We start from the raw sequence: 22,730 nt of genomic DNA, 5'->3' as shown, positions 1-22,730 counted from the left end.
CTGTCCAGCTATTCCCAAAAACTGCTCTCCTGAAATTTCAATAGCAAACTTCTCCGTGATGTATCACGGCTGTCTTGTAACGTCTGCCAGTGGAGGTTTTTGATCATCTCGATGACTGTCTCGTGCCTACTAAACGATGCCGGGACGAGACGCGCTATCTCCTCTATCAGTATACCTAGTAAGGATGTCTTATAGATGATTAACAAGGATCGGTCAAAGAAGCGCCTTTTAAGCCACTTGTTTCTAGGATGAGTTACATTTCCTTAAAATTCTTCCTGTGAATCTCAGTTTGGAATCTGATTTTCCTATTGTTTGTTATATGTGATCCACTTAAGGTCACTCTGGACAATTACCCCTAGATATTTTTGGTATATTCAGTTTCCAGCAATTTGTCATCAGTAGTATTGTTGTAAAGTAGGGGTTTCATTTATTACGTATGCGCAATATGTTACATTTAGTTACATTCAGGTTCAACTGCCAGAACCTGCATCATACGTCAATCCTCTGCAAGTCATTCTGCAAATAGATACTTTCTTCTGGCGTTGCTACTTCTTTGTAGGCGACCGCATCATCTGCCGACAGTCTTAAAGAGCATCCGACGCGTTCTGCTAAATATTGTAAACAATAACGGTCCTACCATGCTTCCTTAGGGTACTCGAGAAATTATCTTCACATCTGACTATTTTGTTCCATTAAGAAAAATGTTCAAATGTGTGTGAAATCTTATGGGACTTAACTGCTAAGGGCATCAGTCCCTAAGCTTACACACTACTTAACGTAAAGCAACCTAAGGACAAACACACACACCCATGCCTGAGGGAGGACTCGAACCTCCGCCGTTTCCGTTAAGAGAAACGTGCTGAATACTATCTGCAAGGAAGTCTTGAATCTATTCGCAAATCTGGTACGATATTCGATAAGCTCGTATTTTTTTTTAACTAAAAGGCAGCGCGGGACGCTGTCAAAGGCCTTCCTGAAATCAATGAACACGGCATCAACCCGAGCGCTGTTGTCTACAGGTCTTTCGATCTCGTGGAGAAAGAGAGCTTCCGTTATGCTGCCATCAACGTATACCTCGCATAGGGATAATGAGAAAGAGGAAGAGGAATTAGGGCGCGTACAGAAGCATATAGATGCAGACGTAGACGGACATAGTGCATAGTGCAGTGTCTTCTCATCTCGCAAATATTTATTTTCGCACTCCGCCCCTATGCAAAAGATTGCTGCGCGACTTTGCGTACCCATAATTGACTTCCCTCGATCGTTTGTGGCCTGTACACTTAAGTCTTACCGCTACGGTAGAGCCGTCGCGAATGCTAACTAAAGCTGTTGTACATGGTATGAGTTCGTCACTGAGTTACGAATATGGCACAAGACTCCAAGCACCGTTACATTGCGGCTCGAGCCGATTCACTGATCGAATGATTTCTTGCCCGCAAGCAGTTCGTCTCACGACGAGTCTGTAGCTTTTGTGTAGCCAATTCGTCACCCTCAGATGACTCCGAGTTATGGAAACGTTCTTTACTTGCATGTCTTGTCTTCCGCACACAGTTTTCGTGTCTCTTGAACTTCCTCTTCTTAGCGGACTATGTCGGTAGCGAATTGGAGTATCAAATACATTTCGTCATTCTTCTATTTTCTTCCCCACATTTCGAGCTCGGCACGGGCCGAATCAGCTGTATCCGTAACCGCAAAGTCCTTACTCGCAGATACGCGTCATATGCTATGCCCTGTGAATTAAAACGCCTCGTGCCAGCAATAAATGGCGTTAGTGAGTTATGCGGGAACTGTATGTCTTCGACATCTGTTAGTTCGACCTACCTATCTTTGTTCTAAAGTGTTCAGTTCCGTCACAGCATTAGACTGTGGTCTGAGTTGAATGGCGAGATTAGTTCTATTTTACAATTACATCTTCCAAACATATTGTCGGTGGAACAGCGACCAATACAGTACTGAAAAAGTATACGTTTGTGTCTACAGTCGCAGTTTATTTATGTAGCCTGCTGGCTACCGGTTTTGGCACACAGATAGAAAACTGAAAAGTGTTCATCATCATATATGATGTCCACAAGCACATGTTCTGCAAATCGAAGAAAGAAACTGTTACGTCTGCCCCCTTAAGTACTGAACTAGCGACCAAGGCATCTGGCTGGGAAGCAGCAGACTTGTGTTGTATCGGAATTTTTATTCGGAATTTTTTCATACAAAAAGGCTTAAAATTTTAATTCTTTACTAATGCAAGTAGTTTCAGAAATTTTCTGTCTACCTCGTTATAATACCATATCTATTTACTTGCTTTATTAATCCTCCTCCTAACAGTTTCGGTATGCACAAGATACAAAGAAGAAAAAACATAAGAACGCATTTGGGGTTTGAACACAGGTTCTCTTCTCCGCAACCAGATGCCTTTGTCACTACCCCAGAGGCGCTTTCGTTGAAAGCGTTTAGTTTGTGGGTGCATAAGCGGCAATCTTAATGGTTCCTTTCCTCGATTTCTGCGATAATATGCAGTTGTGGACACCCAAGACGACAATAAAAATGCCCAGTTTTCAATTCTCTGTTGATAGTGCACATTTTAAGTCGATTGCACGTCATGAAATTTATGGGTGATTTTCTCAAAAAGGGGAAAGGGAGAGGGGGTAACTGAGCCACAAAATATTGGTCTTTCGTTTAAGGTTGTCCACAAGCGACCTGCCAATATGAGGCGAATTGGTTGGCCGCATCTTCGGGCTTCACCTTGTCAGAAAAACGTGTAACTACAGTGAAATAATGTGCTGCAATACTCGGTTTACAGTCAGAGCAATATGTTCCTCGCCGCTCTTGAACGGTTATCCCCCTTATATTTCACTACAGAGCAAGACGTAACTTCCCACGTTTTTGCAGCGCGTACGAACGACAGTACCACGTGAGCACGCATGGCGGGGTGAAGAATATGACTTTGTAATGAGTTTTGAAACAAGAACTACGCGGTGCCTGGCAAAACACTCAGTTCTCTAGACTGCTGCACTACATTTACATCCACATACATACTCCGCTAGCCACCAAGCGCCAAAATCATATTCCCCCTCCCCCTCTCTCTGTTCCACTCGCGGATCGCGCGAGGGAAAAACGACTGTCTGAACGTCTCATTCATTATGGGATAACAAGGAAATAAGTAATATATAAGTAGGGCCTATTTCCAGTGGCTTACAATGTCTGGGATAGGCGCATTGAGCCCGAAGACCAGTCACTAAACGTTCTGAACGGTCGTTTGTCTAAATTAGAGTAAAACTTACGACGAACAAAGTATTGTCATTTCTAACTACTGAAAAAAGTCGTATACGAGAGGTGAGGGTAGACGCTGACGGTGAGGCAACTTACTTGGCGTAGTCGGCCTTGCAGTAGACGCTGTCGTCCTTGATGAAGCAGGAGGGCTGGCGGTCGAGGGCGAGCTGGCAGACGCAGCAGCGCAGGCAGTGCGCGTGCCACGTGCGGCCGCTCACCTGCAGCAGGTACTTGTCCGTGATCGGCTCCTGGCACGCCGCGCACACCCGGTACTCCGTCTGCAAACCACACACCGCACATTACACCGCTGCACTCCTACGCCGCACAATTTTATTTGCGCGCTCTTACATCTTTGCCATCGATGGACGAAGGCGCATCGATGACACAGACGTGGAAATTATACACTACTGGCCATTAAAATTCATACACCACGAAGATTGACGTGTTACAGACGCGAAATTTAACCGACAGGAAGAAGATGTTGTGATATGCAACAGATTAGCTTTTCAGAGCATTCACACAAGGTTGGCACCTGTGGCGACACCTACAACGTGCTGACATGAGGAAAGTTTCCAACCGATTTCTCATACACAAACAGCAGTTGACCGGCGTTTCCTGGTGAAACGTTGTTGTGATGCCTCGTGTAAGGAGGAGAAATGCGTACCATCACGTTTCCGACTTCGATAAAGGTCGGATTGTAGCCTATCGCGATTGCGGTTTATCGTATCGCGACATTGCTGCTCGCGTTGGTCGAGATCCAATGACTGTTAGCAGAATATGGAATCGGTGGGCTCAGGAGGGTAATACGGGACGCCGACCTGGATCCCAGCGACCTCGTATCACTAGCAGTCGAGATGACAGGCATCTTATCCGCATGGCTGTAACGGATCGTGCAGCCACGTCTCGATCCCTGAGTCAACGGATGGGGTCGTTTGCAAGACAAAACCCATCTGCACGAACAGTTCAACGACGTTTGCCGCAGCATGGACTATCAACTCGGAGACCGTGGCTGCGGTTGCCCTTGACGCTGCATCACAGTCAGGAGCGCCTGCGATGGTGTACTGAACGACGAACATGGGTGCACGAATGGCAAAAAGTCATTTTCTCGGATGAATCCATGTTCTGTTTACAGCATCATGATGGTCGCATCCGTGTTTGGCGACATCGCGGTGAACGCCCATTGGAAGCGTGTATTCGTCATCGCCGTACTGGCGTATCACCCGGCGTGATGGTATGGGGTGCCATTGGTTACACGTCTCGGTCACCTCTTGTTCGCATTGACGGTACTTTGAACAGTGGACGTTACATTTCAGATGTGTTACGACCCGTGGCTCTACCCTTCATTCGATCCCTGCGAAACCCTACATTTCAGCAGGATAATGCTTGACCGCATGTTGCAGGTCCTGTACGGGCCTTTCTGGATACAGAAAATGTTCGTCTGCTGCCCTGCCCAGCACATTCTCCAGATCTCTCACCAGCTGAAAACGTCTCGTCAATGGTGGCCGAGCAACTGGCTCGTCACAATACGCCAATCGCTACTCTTGATGAACAGTTGTATCGTGTTGAAGCTGCATGGACAGCTGTACCTGTACACGCAATCCAAGCTCTGTTCGACTCAATACTCAGGCGTATCAAGGCCGCTATTACGGCCAGAGGTGGTTGTTCTGGGTACTAATTTCTCAGGATGTATGCACCCAAATTGCGTGGAAATGTAAACACATGTCAGTTCTAGTACAATATATTTGTCTAATGAATACCCGTTTCTCATCAGCATTTCTTCTTGGTGTAACAATTTTAATGGCCAGCAGTGTAGGTTTTGCGGCCCCGCCGCAAGTGGCGCTAACTGCAAGGCGCGGGTCCAAGGTTCGGTTCTCGCAGGAATCACAGTGTCTTATACAGTCCCCCCTCCCCTCTCTCTCTCTAAAATTTGCGTCACCCCAACTTTTAATTGTACATAGATGCCTATGATAATAATTGAAATAGTAAAATACGTAAAATGATTCAATTAATTTATTTAATCGTATGGCTAGGGCCACCCGTCGGGCAGACCATTCGCCGGGTGCTGGTCTTTCAATTTGACGCCAGTTCGGCGACCTGCAGTCGATGAAGATTTTTTGACATCAGTACTACAAGGGAACCCCCCCCCCCCTCAGATTTAGTGGTAAGAGGGGCCAGTGGACAGCCCGTCAAAAACTGAACGCAGATCAAGAATGAAATCAGGAAGAAACTGTAGAAGGAAACAGAACAAGAAGTGCAATATAGAAGAACAGTAAACAAAAGTGGCGTCTTGGCTACATAGTTACGGTGTTGGAAGGTTAAAAGGTCGTGTTCGAACATCATTCCTACCAATTTTCTTTTTCTTTATGATCGCTTTATTCAAATGGCTCAAATGACTCTGAGCACTATGGGACTTAACTTCTGAGGTCATCAGTCCCCTAGAACTTAGAACTACTTAAACCTAACTAACCTAAGGACATTACACACAGCCATGCCCGAGGCAGGATTCGAACCTGCGACCGTAGCGGCCACGCGGTTCCAGACTGTAGCGCCTAGAACCGCTCGGGAACTCCGGCCGGCCGCTTTATTCAAATTTGTGTCTGTGTCGTGTTGTAACGTCCGTTTGCAACAACGAGGTGTAAGGTAGGGACATATAATGACAGTTGATTGTGCACAGCTGCTCTATTAACAGCCGAAAGGAAGTGGCTTTTGAATGGGAACCGCAAATGTTTGATGACATGTCTACAAGTTAACCGAATCCTCCACCGGGAAACATATCTGTTATGTCGTATACGGCATTAGTGACAGTACGTATGTCACATGATAGGAATTCTTATGGGGGCACCTAATTTGTAGGACTGGCAAGTGAGTGAGATATGCCTCCTTGCCTGTTATAGGTGTTCGCATGAATGTGAATGTGATCACTCGCAAGAAAATTATGAAAACATAATAGTTTGTCATATAAGCTGCAACAAATGAACGCAAAAGTTTCACATCACACAGTTTCCCTATGCTCTGTCACAACATATGGTTTTAACGTTTTTGAAGCTGCGTTCCGTTTTGGAAGTTTTGACTCTCGGATTCCTTTGTTGTAACATAGTTCACAGCTGTTTTTTTTTTTTCATTTCTGTGTTACGTCTGTGTGGTATCTCGCCTGCTCTCACAGTTCATAACATTTACTTGCAACGGTAGTGTATTCTTACCACATGACTCATAGTCTATAACCAATGTATAGTATGAAAACTGCCCAGGCACAGAAAGAGTACAAACATTTCAATGATCGGACAGACAGTAATGTTATAAAAAATCAGGGCTCCCCGCCTGGCAGTTTAACACCGTGACCACTTACCCACGTGGGCATTGCTGTCACAGTCTCTTCTTTAGTGTGCTTCTTGTTCTTGGACCGTTCACTGTTTCTATTTCGCGTTTTTTCTTCCTGTTTTCATGCTTCACCAGTGTTCAGTTTTTGACGGGCTATTCACTGGGCCATCTTGCTACGAAATCTGAGGGGGGTGCGATGAGGAGTTTCCCTTGTTGGTAAATCTCTTTAGCACAATTTACAGAAATTGCAGTCAAGAGAAATACAGCATTTCAAAAAGTAATCGTTCGAAAATTTCAGAAGTGCGTGTGTTATATAATTAATTGATTTAAGAACTTGAACAGCAACAAATTCTCACAAATTTAACATCATCAAAATTTAGACGATATAAAAGCGAAGTATGTATTCGCCACTATGTTTCACCTAGCGCTATAACTGTACACACAGATTTGAAGGCTATGGCTACGCGAGCGAGTGAGGGGAATGCAGCTTTTCCAGTTACATCCGTCTACGTTCGGGAAGTCAGTCTTTCTATTAGTTTTTCTCGGTGAGTGATGGGATCTTCACCTCTCTGTCTTGGCTTATTCAACTGACTATGGTTTGCCAGTTCCAACTGTGACCTCTCGTAAGGCATCGGATGTGACAATGACGGCATGTGAATGGGGCGCCTTTACCTGTGTGGAACTTTCTCCATAGACAGTAAGGATACAAGGCTATCCAATTGGTATCAGACAAAAAAATATCTTACCTTAAACGCAGGATATAATTTGCAGAATTCCTTGAAATTTTCGAAACCCATAGTTTTCATGTTACTTTGTTCTCTGAAAATTTGCAAAGATATCTCGAAACTTATATTCGTAAGATATAAAAGCCTTTAATGCAGTCAAGAACCCCACGACACTTCGCCCACCCCCAACCCCCTATTCCCCCCCCCTTCTACCCCCTCGTTGGGGGCTGGAAACCTCGCCTGGAGAACTACGAAGATGGCAAGACGACAGTGTAACTGACCACAGAGCAGGCAGAAGACAGTTCTCTTCGGGCATCCACGTCAAGCAGATAATTTCAGACTCGCAAGGCCACGTTCTTCTCATCACCACTGTGTTTACTGTTGTGGACCCAAGGGCAATGATTCAAATGGTTCTGAGCACTATAGGACTTAACTGCTGTGGTCATCAGGCCCCTAGAACTTGGGACTACTTAAACCTAACTAACCTAAAGACATCACACACATCCATGCCCGAGGCAGGATTCGAACCTGCGACCGTAGTGGTCGCGCGGTGGACTCAAGGGCAGGTTTCCGGCAAGCTGTGTAATGGGACTTCTGCTCAACCTGCAGATGAAGAGTCAGACTTCCTGCAATCCTTCTAAATAGGCTGTGGTCAGCACCCAGGACCTGCTATGCTGGCTTAAGGGCGAGTGATTCTCCCATGACGAAAGGTGTTTTACAGCACCCGTTGGAAATAAATTTTTCGAAAGTTCCGGCAGGATGCAGCGCCTTCCGTATAATTTTTTTAACAGCACCTGGAATTCGGCATTGAAATATCCGCCTTTCTGGTCCTTAGGCAGACTGACGGAAAAACTTAAACGTTGTTAACAAAGTGTCGTAGAGTGTCTTCGACCTCGGGAACTTGAGGAATAGCCTGGCAGCCCTCACAGGTGCTCCTCTGACCTCTTGTGTCGATGTTTAACCGTTCTATTTCTCAGTGTGGAATATGCTGACTTAGACACACTCCCTCTTTTGTAGCTTCTATCCCATCATACGAAGCCCGCTGTATTTCAGGTTTCGAAAACTCGTTTTATCATCATACCTGCATGCCTTTTCTGCCGCCATAGTCGTCAGTTAATCCAAGGGTTGGGAAATCTTGTGCACCATCTGTCTGTGACCAAGTAAATTTTGATTTTTGTGTTAAAATATTTCAATTATTTGTGTATCATATTTTTTGAGGCGAAGATTATTAGGGACCAACTCAGTATTGGCCTAAAAGATCGTGGAAAACCTCATGAAAACCCCTCTCAGACTGGCAAATGTATCATACCAATGGTCCTTTATCCGTCACTAGGCTCGATACGGGGATGGCTCACCTCTCTTCCTCACAAGCTAGCGCGTTGCGCGTTAAGCAATAGGAGGAGATAGCGCCACAATCAAAATAATAGCCACGACCGTGAAAAGTGAGATCGTCCTGAGGTTGGCTGAAACACGTCAATGAGAAACGCAGTCAAGAAAGAAACAACCAAAATCAATGTCAAGTAACGTAAGGCGGTCTGAGGTATACTAAGCGCAGATATGCTCCAGTGACTGACACAGAGCGTAAATAAAAATTGTTGGAGAGCAGTCACGTCGACACCTGAGAACCGTATACACGCTAGTCACGGGATTATGGATTAGTGTAAAAGCTAAATCAAACAATTTCAAGCTCAAAGGTCAAAGAACTAGTGGTAAACGTGCTTAAACTCCGCTCATTTAAATTTGACACTGGAGAAACCACAAGTAAATCCTATACAACAAACAACGGTCTCCCAGAAGGCTCGGTTCTGGGCCCGCTTGATTTAAGTTATATACCAACGACATAGTCACTACTGATTCTGTAAAGCTTAGATATACGCACGACCTGGCAAATGCAACTCAAAGCAACACACGTAAAGAAGGTGAACAAACACTTACTAATGATCTACAAAAGCTCGACCAGTATAACAAAAAGAGAGGACTTTGCCCGAACCCTGATAAAACAGAACTAAGCTAATTTCACCTAATCAACACCTAGAACTAATAAGACAGAAGCTAAAATCGAGAAACAACATTTTAAGGAAACTGGCTAGTGCTAACTGTGGATATAATTCAGACACCTTAAGAACTGCTGTACAAGCACTTACGTATCCTGTCGCCGAATATTGTTCTCCTGTTTGGGGTTGAAGTAACTGTCAACAAAATAGATATTCATCTAAATGACGCTATGAGGATAGTGACAAATACTCTTAAATCCCCACCAACAACATGGCCGTCAGTACTGGTCAGTATTGCCCCTCCAGATTTCTAATCACAACAAGCAGTATCACATGAATAGATGAAACTCAGAAGCTTCAGGGACTTATCTATTAATGGAACACTGAACAATTTACCACGTTGACGATTAAAATCTAGAGGACCAGTTTAGGTCAACACTGGCCAGCTAGCCCCAGAAAGCTATAATCTAAGAGATTAATGAAGAAATCAGTGGCCATCCTTCCATGGCCATAAGTGGTTAGGCGACACAGATCCCACCATCCAACTCCCAGGTGCGAACCAACTAAGAAAATTACGAGCTACCTAAACCATATGACAACTGGCCACGCCGTGACCCGATCAACGTCACATAAGTGGGGAATTACCGATGTTGCCCATTGTGAAAGCGGAATATCGGAACAAACACTGGTACACATTTTGCACGACTGCCAAAGAGGAAAATTCATGCGTAGCCGGAAAGACTTTGTAGCCGCAACACAGCCAGCAATTACCCAGCTAGAGTCTTAGGATATCCTCTTTAATGAAAATGGATCTCTCAGCTTCCTTTGTCTACTGCCGATTCCCTATATTATCACCACTGGCCAATGCGACGTTGAATACCGCCTGGTGGCCATGCGGGCACGTTACGCGGTATCGAAAGTATGTAAGGAGCATATACGAACGGGGGATTACCCTAGGGAAGGTATAGGCTGCAGGTGGGGAAATCCAAAGAGATAAGAGACTTTGACAAAGAGCAATTTATTATTACGCAAAGCCTGTGAATGAGTATCTTAAAAACGGCGAAGCTGTTCGAATGTTCGCGTGCTATTGTCGTGATCATCTACGGAAAGAGGTAGAATGATAGTGAAACTACCACTAGGCGCTAAATGAGTGGACGTCCACGACTCTTCGCAGAACTTGGGGCTCAGAGGCTTGTCTGTTCTGTAAAGAAGGATAGACGGTGATGTGCGGCATCTCTGCCGAAAGAGCACATGTTGGTGCAAGCACCAGTGTTTCGGAGCACACCGTTGTTGAACATGGAACTTTGCAGCAGACCACATCTACGTGTTTGCTTGTTGGTCCAACGACATCGTCAATTACGATTACAGTGAGCACGGGACCTTCGAGATTCGACCATCGATCAATGGAAACGTGCGCCTCTTCGAGTGAATCACATTTTTGGTACAGTTGGTCGCTGATTGTCTCTACATACGCTGGCAACTCGAAACGTGCAGTGTGACACGGACGCAGGCTGGTGCGAGTAGTATTATGCTATGGAAAACATTCTCCTGCACTTGCATGGGACCTGCGGTAGTAATCGAAGACACGCTGACAGTGCGAACCACCTGCATCCCTTATTCCCTTCCAGCTTGATGTCTTCCCCGACGCTGAAGTCATCTTTCAGCAGTATAACTGTCTATATCTCTGAGTCAGAGCCCTGTTACAGTGGTTTTAGAGCACTATAGTGAACTCACGTTGATGTCTCGGCGACGAAATTCGCCTAATGTAAATCCTATGGAACCCGTCTAGGTCACTACCGGGCGCCATCACCGCGTATGCAAATCAGCGGCCCGAAATTTATGCTAATTACATGACCTGTGCATAGACATCTAATGCCACGTACCTCCAGAAACACACCAACAAACTGTCGAATCCTTGATACGCAGAATCAGCCATGTATTTCTCCCAAAGACTGACAAACAAGCTGTTAAGCAGGTGGTCATAATGTTTTGACTCATGTGTTTATATGCACTTGTATTGATTCATATAATTTTATCTTATCTTATATCAACGTAATTGTATGTACTTTGAACATATAATTCTGTATGCCATAAACAGGTTTCGTCCACTGGGCTGCCAGCAGCCCATTCTGTGGCTCTCTTAACACCCACTGCACCGGTTGCACCTTCTTCACAGATTGCATTAGATCGGCCCCATGCAGACATTCGTTCCCTCTGGCATATAATAATACCTGCAAGTACAATGAAGCGTAGACACTGCTGACCACTGTAACTGTTAAATTCGTAGATAGCGTCTCTGCATCAGTCCCCAAAATTTATTTATATTCCACAAGATGTTCGCTGCAAGGTGCGCTATTTCGACTGTTGTAACTGATATAGATATTGAACGAGGTCGCACAACCGACTTAAGTTTCTAGTGGGAACTATCTACATCGCTTACAAAAGAGCATGCTTTCAATAATAGCAAGCTACATCTACATCTATATCATACTCCGCAAGTCACCTAATGGTGTGTGGTGGAGGGTAGTTCCGGCACCACGATATGATCTCTCCAACTCTGTTCGAATCATGAATAGTGCATGCGAAGAATGAGTGTAGGTAAGTCTCTGTATTGGCTCTAATTTCTCGAATTTTCTCCTCGTGGTCAATACGCGGGATGTATGTGGGGGGAAGTAATATGTTGTCTGACTCCTCCTGAAAAGTGCTGTCCCGAAATTTCAATAGGAAATCTCTCTGTGATGCACACACCTCTCTTGTAACGTCTGCCAGTGGAGTTTGTTTAGCATCTCCGTAACGCTCTCTCGGCGGATAAACGATCCCGTGACGAAACGCGCTGCCCTTCGTTGGATCTTCTGTATCTCCTCTATCAGACCTACATGATACTCAAGAATCGGGCGAACAAGCGTCTTATAAGCCACTTCTTTCGTGGATGAGTTACGTTTTCTTAAGATTCTTCCGCTGAATCTGAGTCTGGTGCCTGCTTTTCCCACTATCTGTTTTATGTGGTCATTCCACTTACGGTCGCTCTAGATAGCTACGCCTGGATATTTTACGGCAGACGCTGTCTCCAGCTGTTTGTCATCAATAGTGTAGCTGTGCAGTAGTGGATTTCTTTTCCTGTGTATACGCAATATGTTACATTTATTTACGTCCAGAGTCAACTGCCAGAGCCTGCACCATTCATCAATTCTCTGCAGGTCGTTGTGCAAATTCTTACTATCTCCTGGCGTTGCTACTTTGGTATTGACAACTGAATCATCTGCGTATAGCCTTAAAGAGCATCCGATTCTTTCTATTAGATCATTTATATATATTGTAAACAGCAACGGTCCTGTCACTCTTCCCTGTCGTACTCCGTATATTACCTTTACATCTGTCGATCTAGTTCCGTTAAGAGAGACGTGTTGAGTTCTGTCGCAAGAAAGTCTTGAATCCAGTCGCTGGTCCTCTCCGATACTCCGTAAGCTCGTATTTTTTCATTAAATGGCAATGCTGGACGGTGTCAAATGCCTTACTGAAATCAAGGAACGGCATCAGCATGAGCGCCCTTGTCCTCTGTGTTGTGGATCTTATGGAGGAACAGAGCGAGCTGAGTTTCGCGGGATCTCTGTTTGCGGAATCCATGTTGGTTTTTATAGGGGAGATGTTCATTTTCCAAAAACGCCATAATTCGCGTCAATAAAGCTACCGTATGATCGTACTGACGGCGTTTCTCTGGTAACTGGAAGTCTAAAAGGCGTAAAGCGTTTGCAGCGTGAGCCCTCGGCGTTGCGGCGGAGACGGCGGCTCGTGCTGCAGCGGGGAGGTGTGGACGCGTAGCGCCTCTCGGCCGGGGCGCGAGGGGCGTGGCCGACGTGACCTGCAACCCGCGCCGACGTCACGCCCGCCATTGGCGAGGGCAGCTCCGGGGGCAGAGGCAGCGCCCACACACTGGCGCCGGGGAGCTGATCCACGCACAAGTTTCCTCGAGGACACTACTCGTATCACTTGCAGGGTGATACCGAGAGGATGTTACGAACTTTCAGGTGTGATGAAGAAGGGTAAGTGCGTCAATTTGAGATAAGGGATCCTGATCCGGAAAAGACTGAGTCGAAACCTGTAAGTGAAAATCGTTCTGATACCTCTGACAGTGGAATACACTGCCCTCCATAAATTTGTAAGTACTAAATGATTATGGACAATGGAAAGGAAATGCATTACAAAATTGCATTTTATTGTTTTCTAAATGTTTATTAAGCTCAAACAGTACATACATAAATGCAACTACTAGAGTCCCAAAAATAGCCATCCTTTGCTTTCCTCGCTGCCTTGCATACTCTCGGCATGCGATGGGTCAATTTTGCCGGAGTTTCATCTGGAATTAGTCTTCATTCTTGCTACACATGATCCCACAAATGACTCCTCGTTTTCAGATCCTGCTGTCTAACTCATGCCATACTTATTCGACTGGGCTACAACCAGGGGCCTGGTGAGGCCACTCCATGTTTTTCAAAATTTTCAGAACCTCAGAAGACTTCACACTGTTCTGACACAAATAGGTTGGTTCGGATCGTTGTCCTGCTGGAAGACGAACCCTTTCCCAATCGAATGCAAAATAGATGTGTTGATATATCGCTGGAGAATACCGTGATAATCAAATCAAATGGTTCAATTATCTCTGAGCACTATGGGACTTAACGTCTAAGGTCATCAGTCCCCTAGAACTTAGAACTACTTAAACCTAACCTAAGGACATCACACACATCCATGCCCGAGGCAGGATTCGAACCTGCGACCTTAGCGGTCTCTCGGTTACAGACTGAAGCGCCTAGAACCGCTCGGCCACATCGACCGGCTTCATAATAATCCTTTTGGTTCATTTTTCCATTTACTTTCACCAAGTCTCCGACTTTATTGCGAAGCTTTTACTGTGTCTTGTTTAGCCTAAGTTCTTCTTTTCCTCCTTTTTTTTTTTCTCCTACGCATTAACTCTTTACGAGTCATCTGCAACACAAACGGAAAACTGCGAAACTAAACGAAGCTCTTATGATTGTAACACGAACCCCTTTGGTTTTGGGGCTCATATTGCCAAATCGAAAGGGTCTCGTAATATCAACACCGTCATTTTTGTGTACAGAAACTTAGCATCGTCTAACCTTGAGCATAAATTTCAGTATTAATACTGCACCACAATGATTTTGTTCATAGCTGTAGTCCAGCAGCTGCGGAATATTCAATTAACCTACAAGATCGCCGAATATTAATCGTATTTCTGAAGTAACTGGGGAGAAATGTTGGAGATATTCAGAAGGGATTGCAAAGACTTGCCGTGGCGCATCGCAGATGAGTAGAACTGAAGTCTGCTACTCACTTAGCAACAAGATCGCGTCAGTAATTCGCGTGGTCACGCTGCACGCCGTAACTCGTGGAGGAGTGACCAGTTACGACTCCAGACGAGGGGCGGTGCTGGGCTGTTCAGAGGGACGGGCGCTAACGCCGTCGTTACGCTGAGAAACGGCGCCGGCCCGCACTTTGGACTCGTTTAAGGAACTCACTGCTGCATCCTCTTCCATCTACTTTGAAAAACGCAGCCTGTTTTCTGTTGGTTAGACAGTTCTATTCCACTCTAGAGTTCCTTCTTAGTTTTATATGTACTCCAGGAGACTTCTTTCAGGCATTTACGAGTAGGCGGCAGTGCAGAAGACTACTTTAGAAGGCTATTCCTGTCACTACTTCTGTTGAGCATTGTAGATCACAGGAGCACTTATCTTCGTATGGTGCTGGGGCACTATTGGCCTCCAAAACAGTAAAAATTCTTCTAGAGATCGACGCATAAGAAACGCTGAATAGCGATCAATGTAGGCTTATTCCTCGTTAATAAGCTTTCGCTATTTCTGAACTTGTGCTGCCTCTCTTAATTTCTTTTTACAATACAGGTGACAATAGTTCGACCACATTCAATTCCAGCGGTTTAGGCGCCAGGAAAGACTTGTTAATTCTTTCTCACACTCATCAAGTCCATTTTCGATTTTCGTTTGAGTAACACATCATTTTTGAATGAACATGTTCGTAAACTGGTTTCACAGACCTTACCTATTGCTTTTGCTTTCTGAGCGGCCTAGGACGCTCTTGAAAACATAATGTTAAACTATTACAGGAAATCAATATTACCTTAGCCTTGGAAAGAGACTGATTTGTGTGCTTTCGCTGGTATTCTCCAAACGTAAGCACATCATACTGCAGGTTCGCGTTCGCCATCAGTCCAGGTTTTGTGCACCTACCAACACTAAAGTGTCTTTACGCAGTTTTACAACGGTTTGGCAACAGCTTTTCTGATATTGTTGGTATTTGATTCATGGGCAATACAGCAAATAGTGGCCGTGAAAACCTGCATTGTATTGAACAGCTTTTCCGCCTTGAGTGTTTTGTTTATCCTATTCCAGTCACGCTGTTTTTTTAACATCACGACTTCTTGACGTAAATCAGACTCAGCAGTCGCTTTCATGGTGTTCGGTTTCTTGCTAAGGGTACCAGTTCTCTTTAATCGTGATATATCCCTTTCAGTAGATATAGTTTTGTTCATTATTGTTTTTAACAGGCGAAATATTACCACAAGCTCTGAATAGAACAGATCTAGTTACGGCTTGTAGATGTGTGAATGTTTTCAGGCATACACCAACTACAAAGACGCGGATATTCTTTGTCGTTGGAAGTATGTAGGATCTAACCTGACGGTAGCTCAACACCTCACAGCCATTCTGGTGACACAGTATAGTTTCAAATATGACAGACACGTGGAAAAAGGACAACGCCATTTCGCCACAAATAAGCAAGCTCTTTAAATTAGGCACCTTATTTTGTCCATCTCCTTGTACGTGTTGAGGAGAAGTGCTTTGTGTACAGGCCTGACTGCGGTTGAAACAGCCACCGGGTATGTAAGGAACTAAACGCCCTACAGAAGGCAACACTCGTTCGCCAGCGCATGCCGCGTCGTGGTCCGTCTCTCTGTTCAGCGACGAGCCACACAAAAGTCGACACAGCGACTTCGTCTGCACCTACAGCATCGTCTGCCTATCTGAAACCACACGAATAGATTTACACTGCTTTGACTTGAACGATTTGCTCTGTCGCATTGATTCGGGTTTTCTTTACGACGACCGCATGCCGTGTCCTGAGCCTTGAGTCGGGACATCGTTTGGACATGGTACTCACTGGTGTCGGCCTGATTGTTCTAAGTTGTCAGCGACTACAATATTTGTGCCTTTTACATTTATGTGAAGTATTGTAATACATTTCTTTTTGAAACAGACACAATAACGAGTTTGCTTCACATCCAATTATGGATTATTTTTAACAGTGTCACGTTATTGTACATCCTTAAAAATAATTACTGAATTTCTTGATCCTTAGAACCCCTTCACTAAGACAGTTTCTGCCTGCGTACTCTCGAAACAGTACATTCGTCGCCCCCCACGGATTACTCTGCTTCGCATCTGAAAACTGCTTATGTATGGTGTGCAGAGTGCACTCACGGGCTTTGGAGCTTATTGCAGCTAAGGAACCAGTGCATAATTTTGTCCAATATGCTGGGGTATTCTGATGAAAGAACCAACTCACAAGTCTCGATCTTCGAGAGATGGTTTTTAGCTTCTCTGTGACTTGGTTGGTTAGTTTAAAGGGGGGGGGGAGGGGAGGGACCAAACTGCGAGGTTCAAAAATGGTACAAATGGCTATGAGCACTATGGGACTTAACATCTGAGGTCATCAGTCCCCTAGAACTTAGAACTACTTAAACTAACCTAAAGACATCACACACATCCATGCCCGAGGCAGGATTCGAACCTGCGACCGTAGCAGTCGCGCGGTTCCAGACTGAAGAGCCTAGAACCGCTCGGCCACCGCGGCCGGCAAAACTGCGAGGTCATCGGTCCATTGTTCCCAGTAGAACAATTACCCAAGGGAAAGAAGAAATCAAAGAAGAAGAAGTACGGCACAATAACAGGAGAAAGGAAGAACCAGAAGAACGACAGAAGGACAACAAACACGACAATGGACAAAACAGTACAAGAAAACCATAGAGAGACGCAAGAAACAGGAAGAGATTAAAAACAAGAAAGCAGATTACCATGGCTGGCCGATCATGAGAATAAAAAGGAGAAGCCAGTCACTCGGCAACACATAAAAACCTCCACCCTAAAAGCCCTAGGGTGGAGGACACAGAGGGACAAAGGACATGCGCTAAAACTCAGATCAAATGATAAAAAAACGCGCTCACGAAAAAATGGGTTCAAATGGCGCTGAGCACTATGGGACTTAACTTCTGAGGTTATCAGACCCCTAGAACTTAGAACTACTTAAACCTAACTAACCTAAGGACATCACATACATCCATGCCCGAGGCAGGATTCGAACCTGCGACCGAAGTGGTCGCGCGGTTCCAGACTGAAGCGCCTAGAACCTCTCGGCCACCCCGGCCGGCCACGCTCACGAATAAAGCGTAGAACTAAAGCTGCCGTTGAGGCATTGTCGCCTAGCACCGAAGGTAGGGTGGTGGGAAAGTTAAAAGTCCGCAGCAGAGCGGCTTTCTTATTATAATACAACAGGACATGCTCACCTTAAACCAAAAAATTCTTGCGCTGTAATTGCGCAATCATGTATTACATTTCACGTTTCGCTGAAAATGTTACATTTATTTCCAGTGCGTAAGTATTGAATCGGTTGATCTCGATTCTGCAAACCTTAACTTCGACCAATCGGAGAATGTTTCTGATGTGTTGCTGAGGTAAAACGCTAGTTTTGGCAAAGACTTCACACAAACATTCAGACAAAAAAAAAGACAACTCAGATCTCTTAGTCATACAGTGTTTACTCTTTTTTTTAATAAAATAACAGACTCACAGTGATTCATCATTGAAGGTGAAGGTTCGTAACACTTTTATGTACAGATGTGTTGATGGAACTGCTCTGGTGCGGTGTACAAAAGCTCGTATAATTATCTGGACGGAGAAGATTCCAAATCAAACAGATCAGAGAACCTGGAAGCCGAGAAGAAACTTTTTAGCGACAATGACTACAAAAACATCAGAAACAAAGGTGTTGCCAAGCAGATGACGAATTATTTAAAACATAAAAGAAATTCACTCGCCGGTATTGTTAAGGTAACGAAAGTTGTTTCTTGCGATAGAAAATTGTTTAGACATTTATAGCAGTAAAAACAAAAGGATAACAAAATCCTTGTGGGTAGTTATTAATGTTTCAACAGCTATTTCGGCTCGCAGAAGGACGCACTATGTACTTATTTTAGAATGAAGTCCATCAACACTTTTCCCCGTTGCGGTTACAAGTTGTTACTTATGTGATCTTTTCAAGGAAAGGGAGCTCTATAGATCAGTTTCTTTCATTTTCTCAGTAAGTACTCCATTAGGTTAACTTAGGATAGTTATGGAAGAGTATACATCTCATGTCAGTTGTAGAGATGTGAATTAACAAAACTGCATAGTATATCTAGGTGATAATCTTGCACACATCTGAAGCTTCCTGCAACTAACATTTGTAGATTCTTCCGCAAACCATCCATATGTTCTCCAACACATAGTATGCAACGAGTAAACACTAAATTTTTGATGCAACATGTCGGAATGCAATTTCAAACCATAATGCTTGCACCATCGCGCCTGCCGATAGCCAGTATACTGCCACGATCTATAGTTCCCCGTTCACTTATTTTGCGTGCAATATTCCTACGTAGGCTCCTTTGAAGAACAGAAAGAAACCTCGAGGATTATTTCTGTCTCCCAACAAAGCATAATAAGCTGCTCAGGAAAACAGGAAAAACAAAAATATTGTAGCTCATTTTTCAATAACAATACTGTGGAATTAACAAATGTTCGTAGATTATATAAAAAAAACATAACAATACCTTTCGTTTTACTCCGGTTATTTAAACATCCTCTATTTACTTCTCGCATACTTTATTTTTATTTCTATTCTGTTCCATCTGTTAATTATTTCGAAGAAGAAACAATTTTAGGAAAATATTCCTACAAAATTAATTGGAAGTAGTGAGAAGGCAAAATGTTAGTCGTTTTGACAGTGCTGAAAAGAAGGAAATGTTGGATAAGTATCTGTTTACAGACCGATTGTCAAGCTTTTTTTCAATTGGTATTAATTTTTTTCTGGCAGTTACCATGATACGCTTTCGCAGTGCTTTAGAGAGATGAGAAATATCAAGTTACTGTACCGCTTAGATTCCACATTAAGCTGTAAGAGCGCTTACAAAAGTCGGGAGGGGGTGGGAGGGTGGGGGGGACAACAACGCATCCAAATCGAAAGAATGGTAAAGCTTTCCGATTGAGACTGTTTTACTTAACTATAAATGTTGGTCAGTAAGGTAGGTGGTCATTCGCACTCTGTTAGTTGTGAGCGATGAGTTTACTTACAGCCGACGTTCAGCAATACGTACTAATAGTTCCTCATTCGGACTGTGCAGTATCCACGAAAACAGAACGCATTTTTTGTCTTCAACTATGATCATTGAAAACAGCAAAAAAATATTTTTGAGGGCTACTACTTGCTTTATTTGCTAGATTAAATTGAAGAACTTTACGTTGGTAAAGCCGTTAGACGTTGAGTCGTTTTATATTTCCTTCACTGTTCAGCTTCACGAATACGAATCCAGTGGTTTTTATGTGTACTTCTATTGATATATATGCCTTGTACTTGTGTAAGCATAAGCTGTGTCTTATATCGGCTATTATATTATCCGCGAGCGTTGGCAACGTGTGGTGGTACATTATCGTTTGCGACGCACTGTAACAAATCGTAACTCCAGTGTGCTACAATATTATGACTACATTTCAATGAACTCCACATTTTAATCCATGTAACCATCGCAATTTTACAGTGATAAAACATATGCACGTATCTGAAGTGGCCATTTCACTTCTGTTCAAACAGCTGGCGGTAACCAGTTATTTAAGCTAAACTGGTTAAAGGACGTCATGGTGCAGTAGATGTTAGAAAAAAATTGACGATGGTAGTCGTTAATTGTGGCTATTGAATAGCACCTCGACGAGAAGAGGACGTCTGTAGTTGCTGATTGATAACAAATTTCCATCGAGACAGAGAAGTTTTACCTTTATGTTACACCCTCAACACATCCGATTTTATTGTAATGAGCCCATTACGGGTAGGTTGTACGCGGTACGTGGCAGCGCTATCAGTTAGCCTCAGCTGACGTTGGATGAGGTGGGCGAGCCGCGAGACGAGTGTTTCCGGCTGCGGGGCGTGCAGGCTCCGCGCCGCCTCGTGATTAGCCTATAAGTCACGCCCGAGGGAGTCGCTCGCGTCAGCTAATTAATTAGCGCGACCCCCGCGTGGCGGCGCGCGCGCCTTGCTCAGCGGAGGGCGTCTGATTGCGACACCTCCCCATTGTGCTAACCGCGCTTATTTTATCCTCAGCACTTTTAATGGTTTCCTCCGCTCGAGTGGAGGCCGAAGACACGGCTGGCAATCTGTATTCATCAATCACGCGCTCTTCAAGCTATCCCTGTTTCTCTCGTGCAGACCCGTTGCATCATCTTCGACAATGTTGTTCTCCTGCAGTAACGAAATAGAATTACTCATTTGAAAGCAACATGGAGTTACGTGCCTGAACCAGGACATGATGTAACTGTAGAACAATGTACAGAATGGCTCGTACTTCGTAAACTAGTTTTAGCTTAGTGTCACCTAAAGTCCTGAATGTTTATCGAAGAAACAAATGTGCTGTTTCCATTATGCTCCTGATGAGATACTAACTATTTTCTTTGCTTTCAAGGTATAACCCGCAATGATACTCTCGTACTTGGCAAGAAGTACGAGTACTTCATCCCGTACGCATTTCCACAAACGCTTCTTAATACTATATTGTGATTTAAACATCCACTACGATTAACTTTCCCCTCTTAGGTTATTACACATACGCGTGATTACTCATGACTGTCATCAGTTATTCAAAAATTATACTCAAATTCTATGCGATATCAAACAACGGAAACTCCAGGTTGGGATATCAACAATGTAAGGAAAAGACAGATTGCTACTTACATCTACATATATACTATGCAAATCACACTTAAGCGCGTGCCAGAGAATTTAGCGAAACCCCTTCACCATAATTCTCTGTTATTCCACTCTCGAATAGTGCGCGGAAAAAACGAACACACGTATTTCCGTGCGAGCTCTGATTTCCCTCACTTTATTATGATGGTCGTTTCTTCCTATGTAGGTAAGCCTCAACAAAATATTTTCGCATACGGAGGAGAAAGTAGGTAATTGAAATTTCGTGAGAAGATCCCATGGCAACAAGAAACACCTTTGTTTTAATGATGTCCACCCCAACCCTGTATGTCCGTGACACTTTCCCCCTATGTCTCGATAATGGAAAACGTGCTGCCCTTCTTTGAACTTTCTCGATGTACTCCATAAAGATAACACATTAAGTTACAGACAGGCACAAACTAAAAGACACTATTAGCTTTTGTCCACAGCTTTCGCTGGAACAAGAAAGAGAAACACAAACACACACACACACACACACACACACACACACACACACACACACACACCTTCATTCACACAAGCAAGCACACGCCACGCGCATCTCCGGCAACTTTTGGTCATGTGTGCGTGAGGTATGCTTGCTTGTGTGAGCGAATGTGTGCCTGTATTTGCCGGCCGTTGTGGCCGAACGGTTCTACGTTCTTCAATCTGAAACCGCGGGACCGCTACGTTCTCAGGTTCGAATCCTGCCTCTGGCATGGATGTGTGTGATGTCCTTAGGTTAGTTAGGTTTAAGTAGTTCTAAGTTCTAGGGGACTGATGACCTCAGAAGTTAAGTCCCATACTGCTCAGAGCCATTTGAACCATTTTTGTGCGTGGGTTTCTCTTTCTTTTTCTGATGAAAACTGTGACCGAAAGCTAACAGTAAGAGCCTTTAGATTGTCTCTGTCTGTAACTTAACGTGTCATCTTTACAGTAAGTAGCAACATATCTTTTCTTAAATTGTTTTTATGTGATACGTTTATTTACTGGAAGATGCATCGTTTGTACATTCTCAAAACGCTAATGACACTGCATTCTAAAAAACTTGTACACAGATAATGAATCGGTAAAACCATCTTGGCTGGTACATAATACTTTATTTCCTTACGTCGTCATCGATACTGTACGAGGGCATGCTGGTAAGCAGTTCCTCCGAATTCTTCATGTGAAGTTCCTTGAAGCTTTTTAAACAAAACAAACGTTACCAACATTCTACATCTTTATTCTTCACGTCTAAATATTTATTTCTCAAGATAGTTAACCTGGCGACGAACACTTTTCTCTCAACGAGAGACCATTTTTTTTTTATACAGACAGTTTGTTGATACCATAACTATACAATGAGTTTATTCTAGGAGCCACAGGC

General features: G+C 44.0%; 1 protein-coding gene across 1 annotated transcript in view; it reads right to left on the bottom strand.

Annotated features, from left to right (window-relative positions):
- LOC124548342 (LIM/homeobox protein Awh) overlaps window positions 1-22,730 on the bottom strand; it is a 322,587-nt gene that overhangs the window by 122,583 nt on the left and 177,274 nt on the right. The window contains exon 2 of the mRNA XM_047125168.1: window positions 3,361-3,542. Within this exon, the coding sequence (XP_046981124.1) occupies window positions 3,361-3,542 (182 nt within the window). The remainder of the gene's footprint in view (window positions 1-3,360; window positions 3,543-22,730) is intronic.

The sequence above is a fragment of the Schistocerca americana genome, chromosome 1, assembly GCF_021461395.2.
Source record: "Schistocerca americana isolate TAMUIC-IGC-003095 chromosome 1, iqSchAmer2.1, whole genome shotgun sequence".
NCBI classification, from domain to species: domain Eukaryota; kingdom Metazoa; phylum Arthropoda; class Insecta; order Orthoptera; family Acrididae; genus Schistocerca; species Schistocerca americana.
The sequence above is the reverse complement of the archived record's forward strand: the minus strand, read 5'-3'. Positions and strand labels throughout refer to the sequence as shown.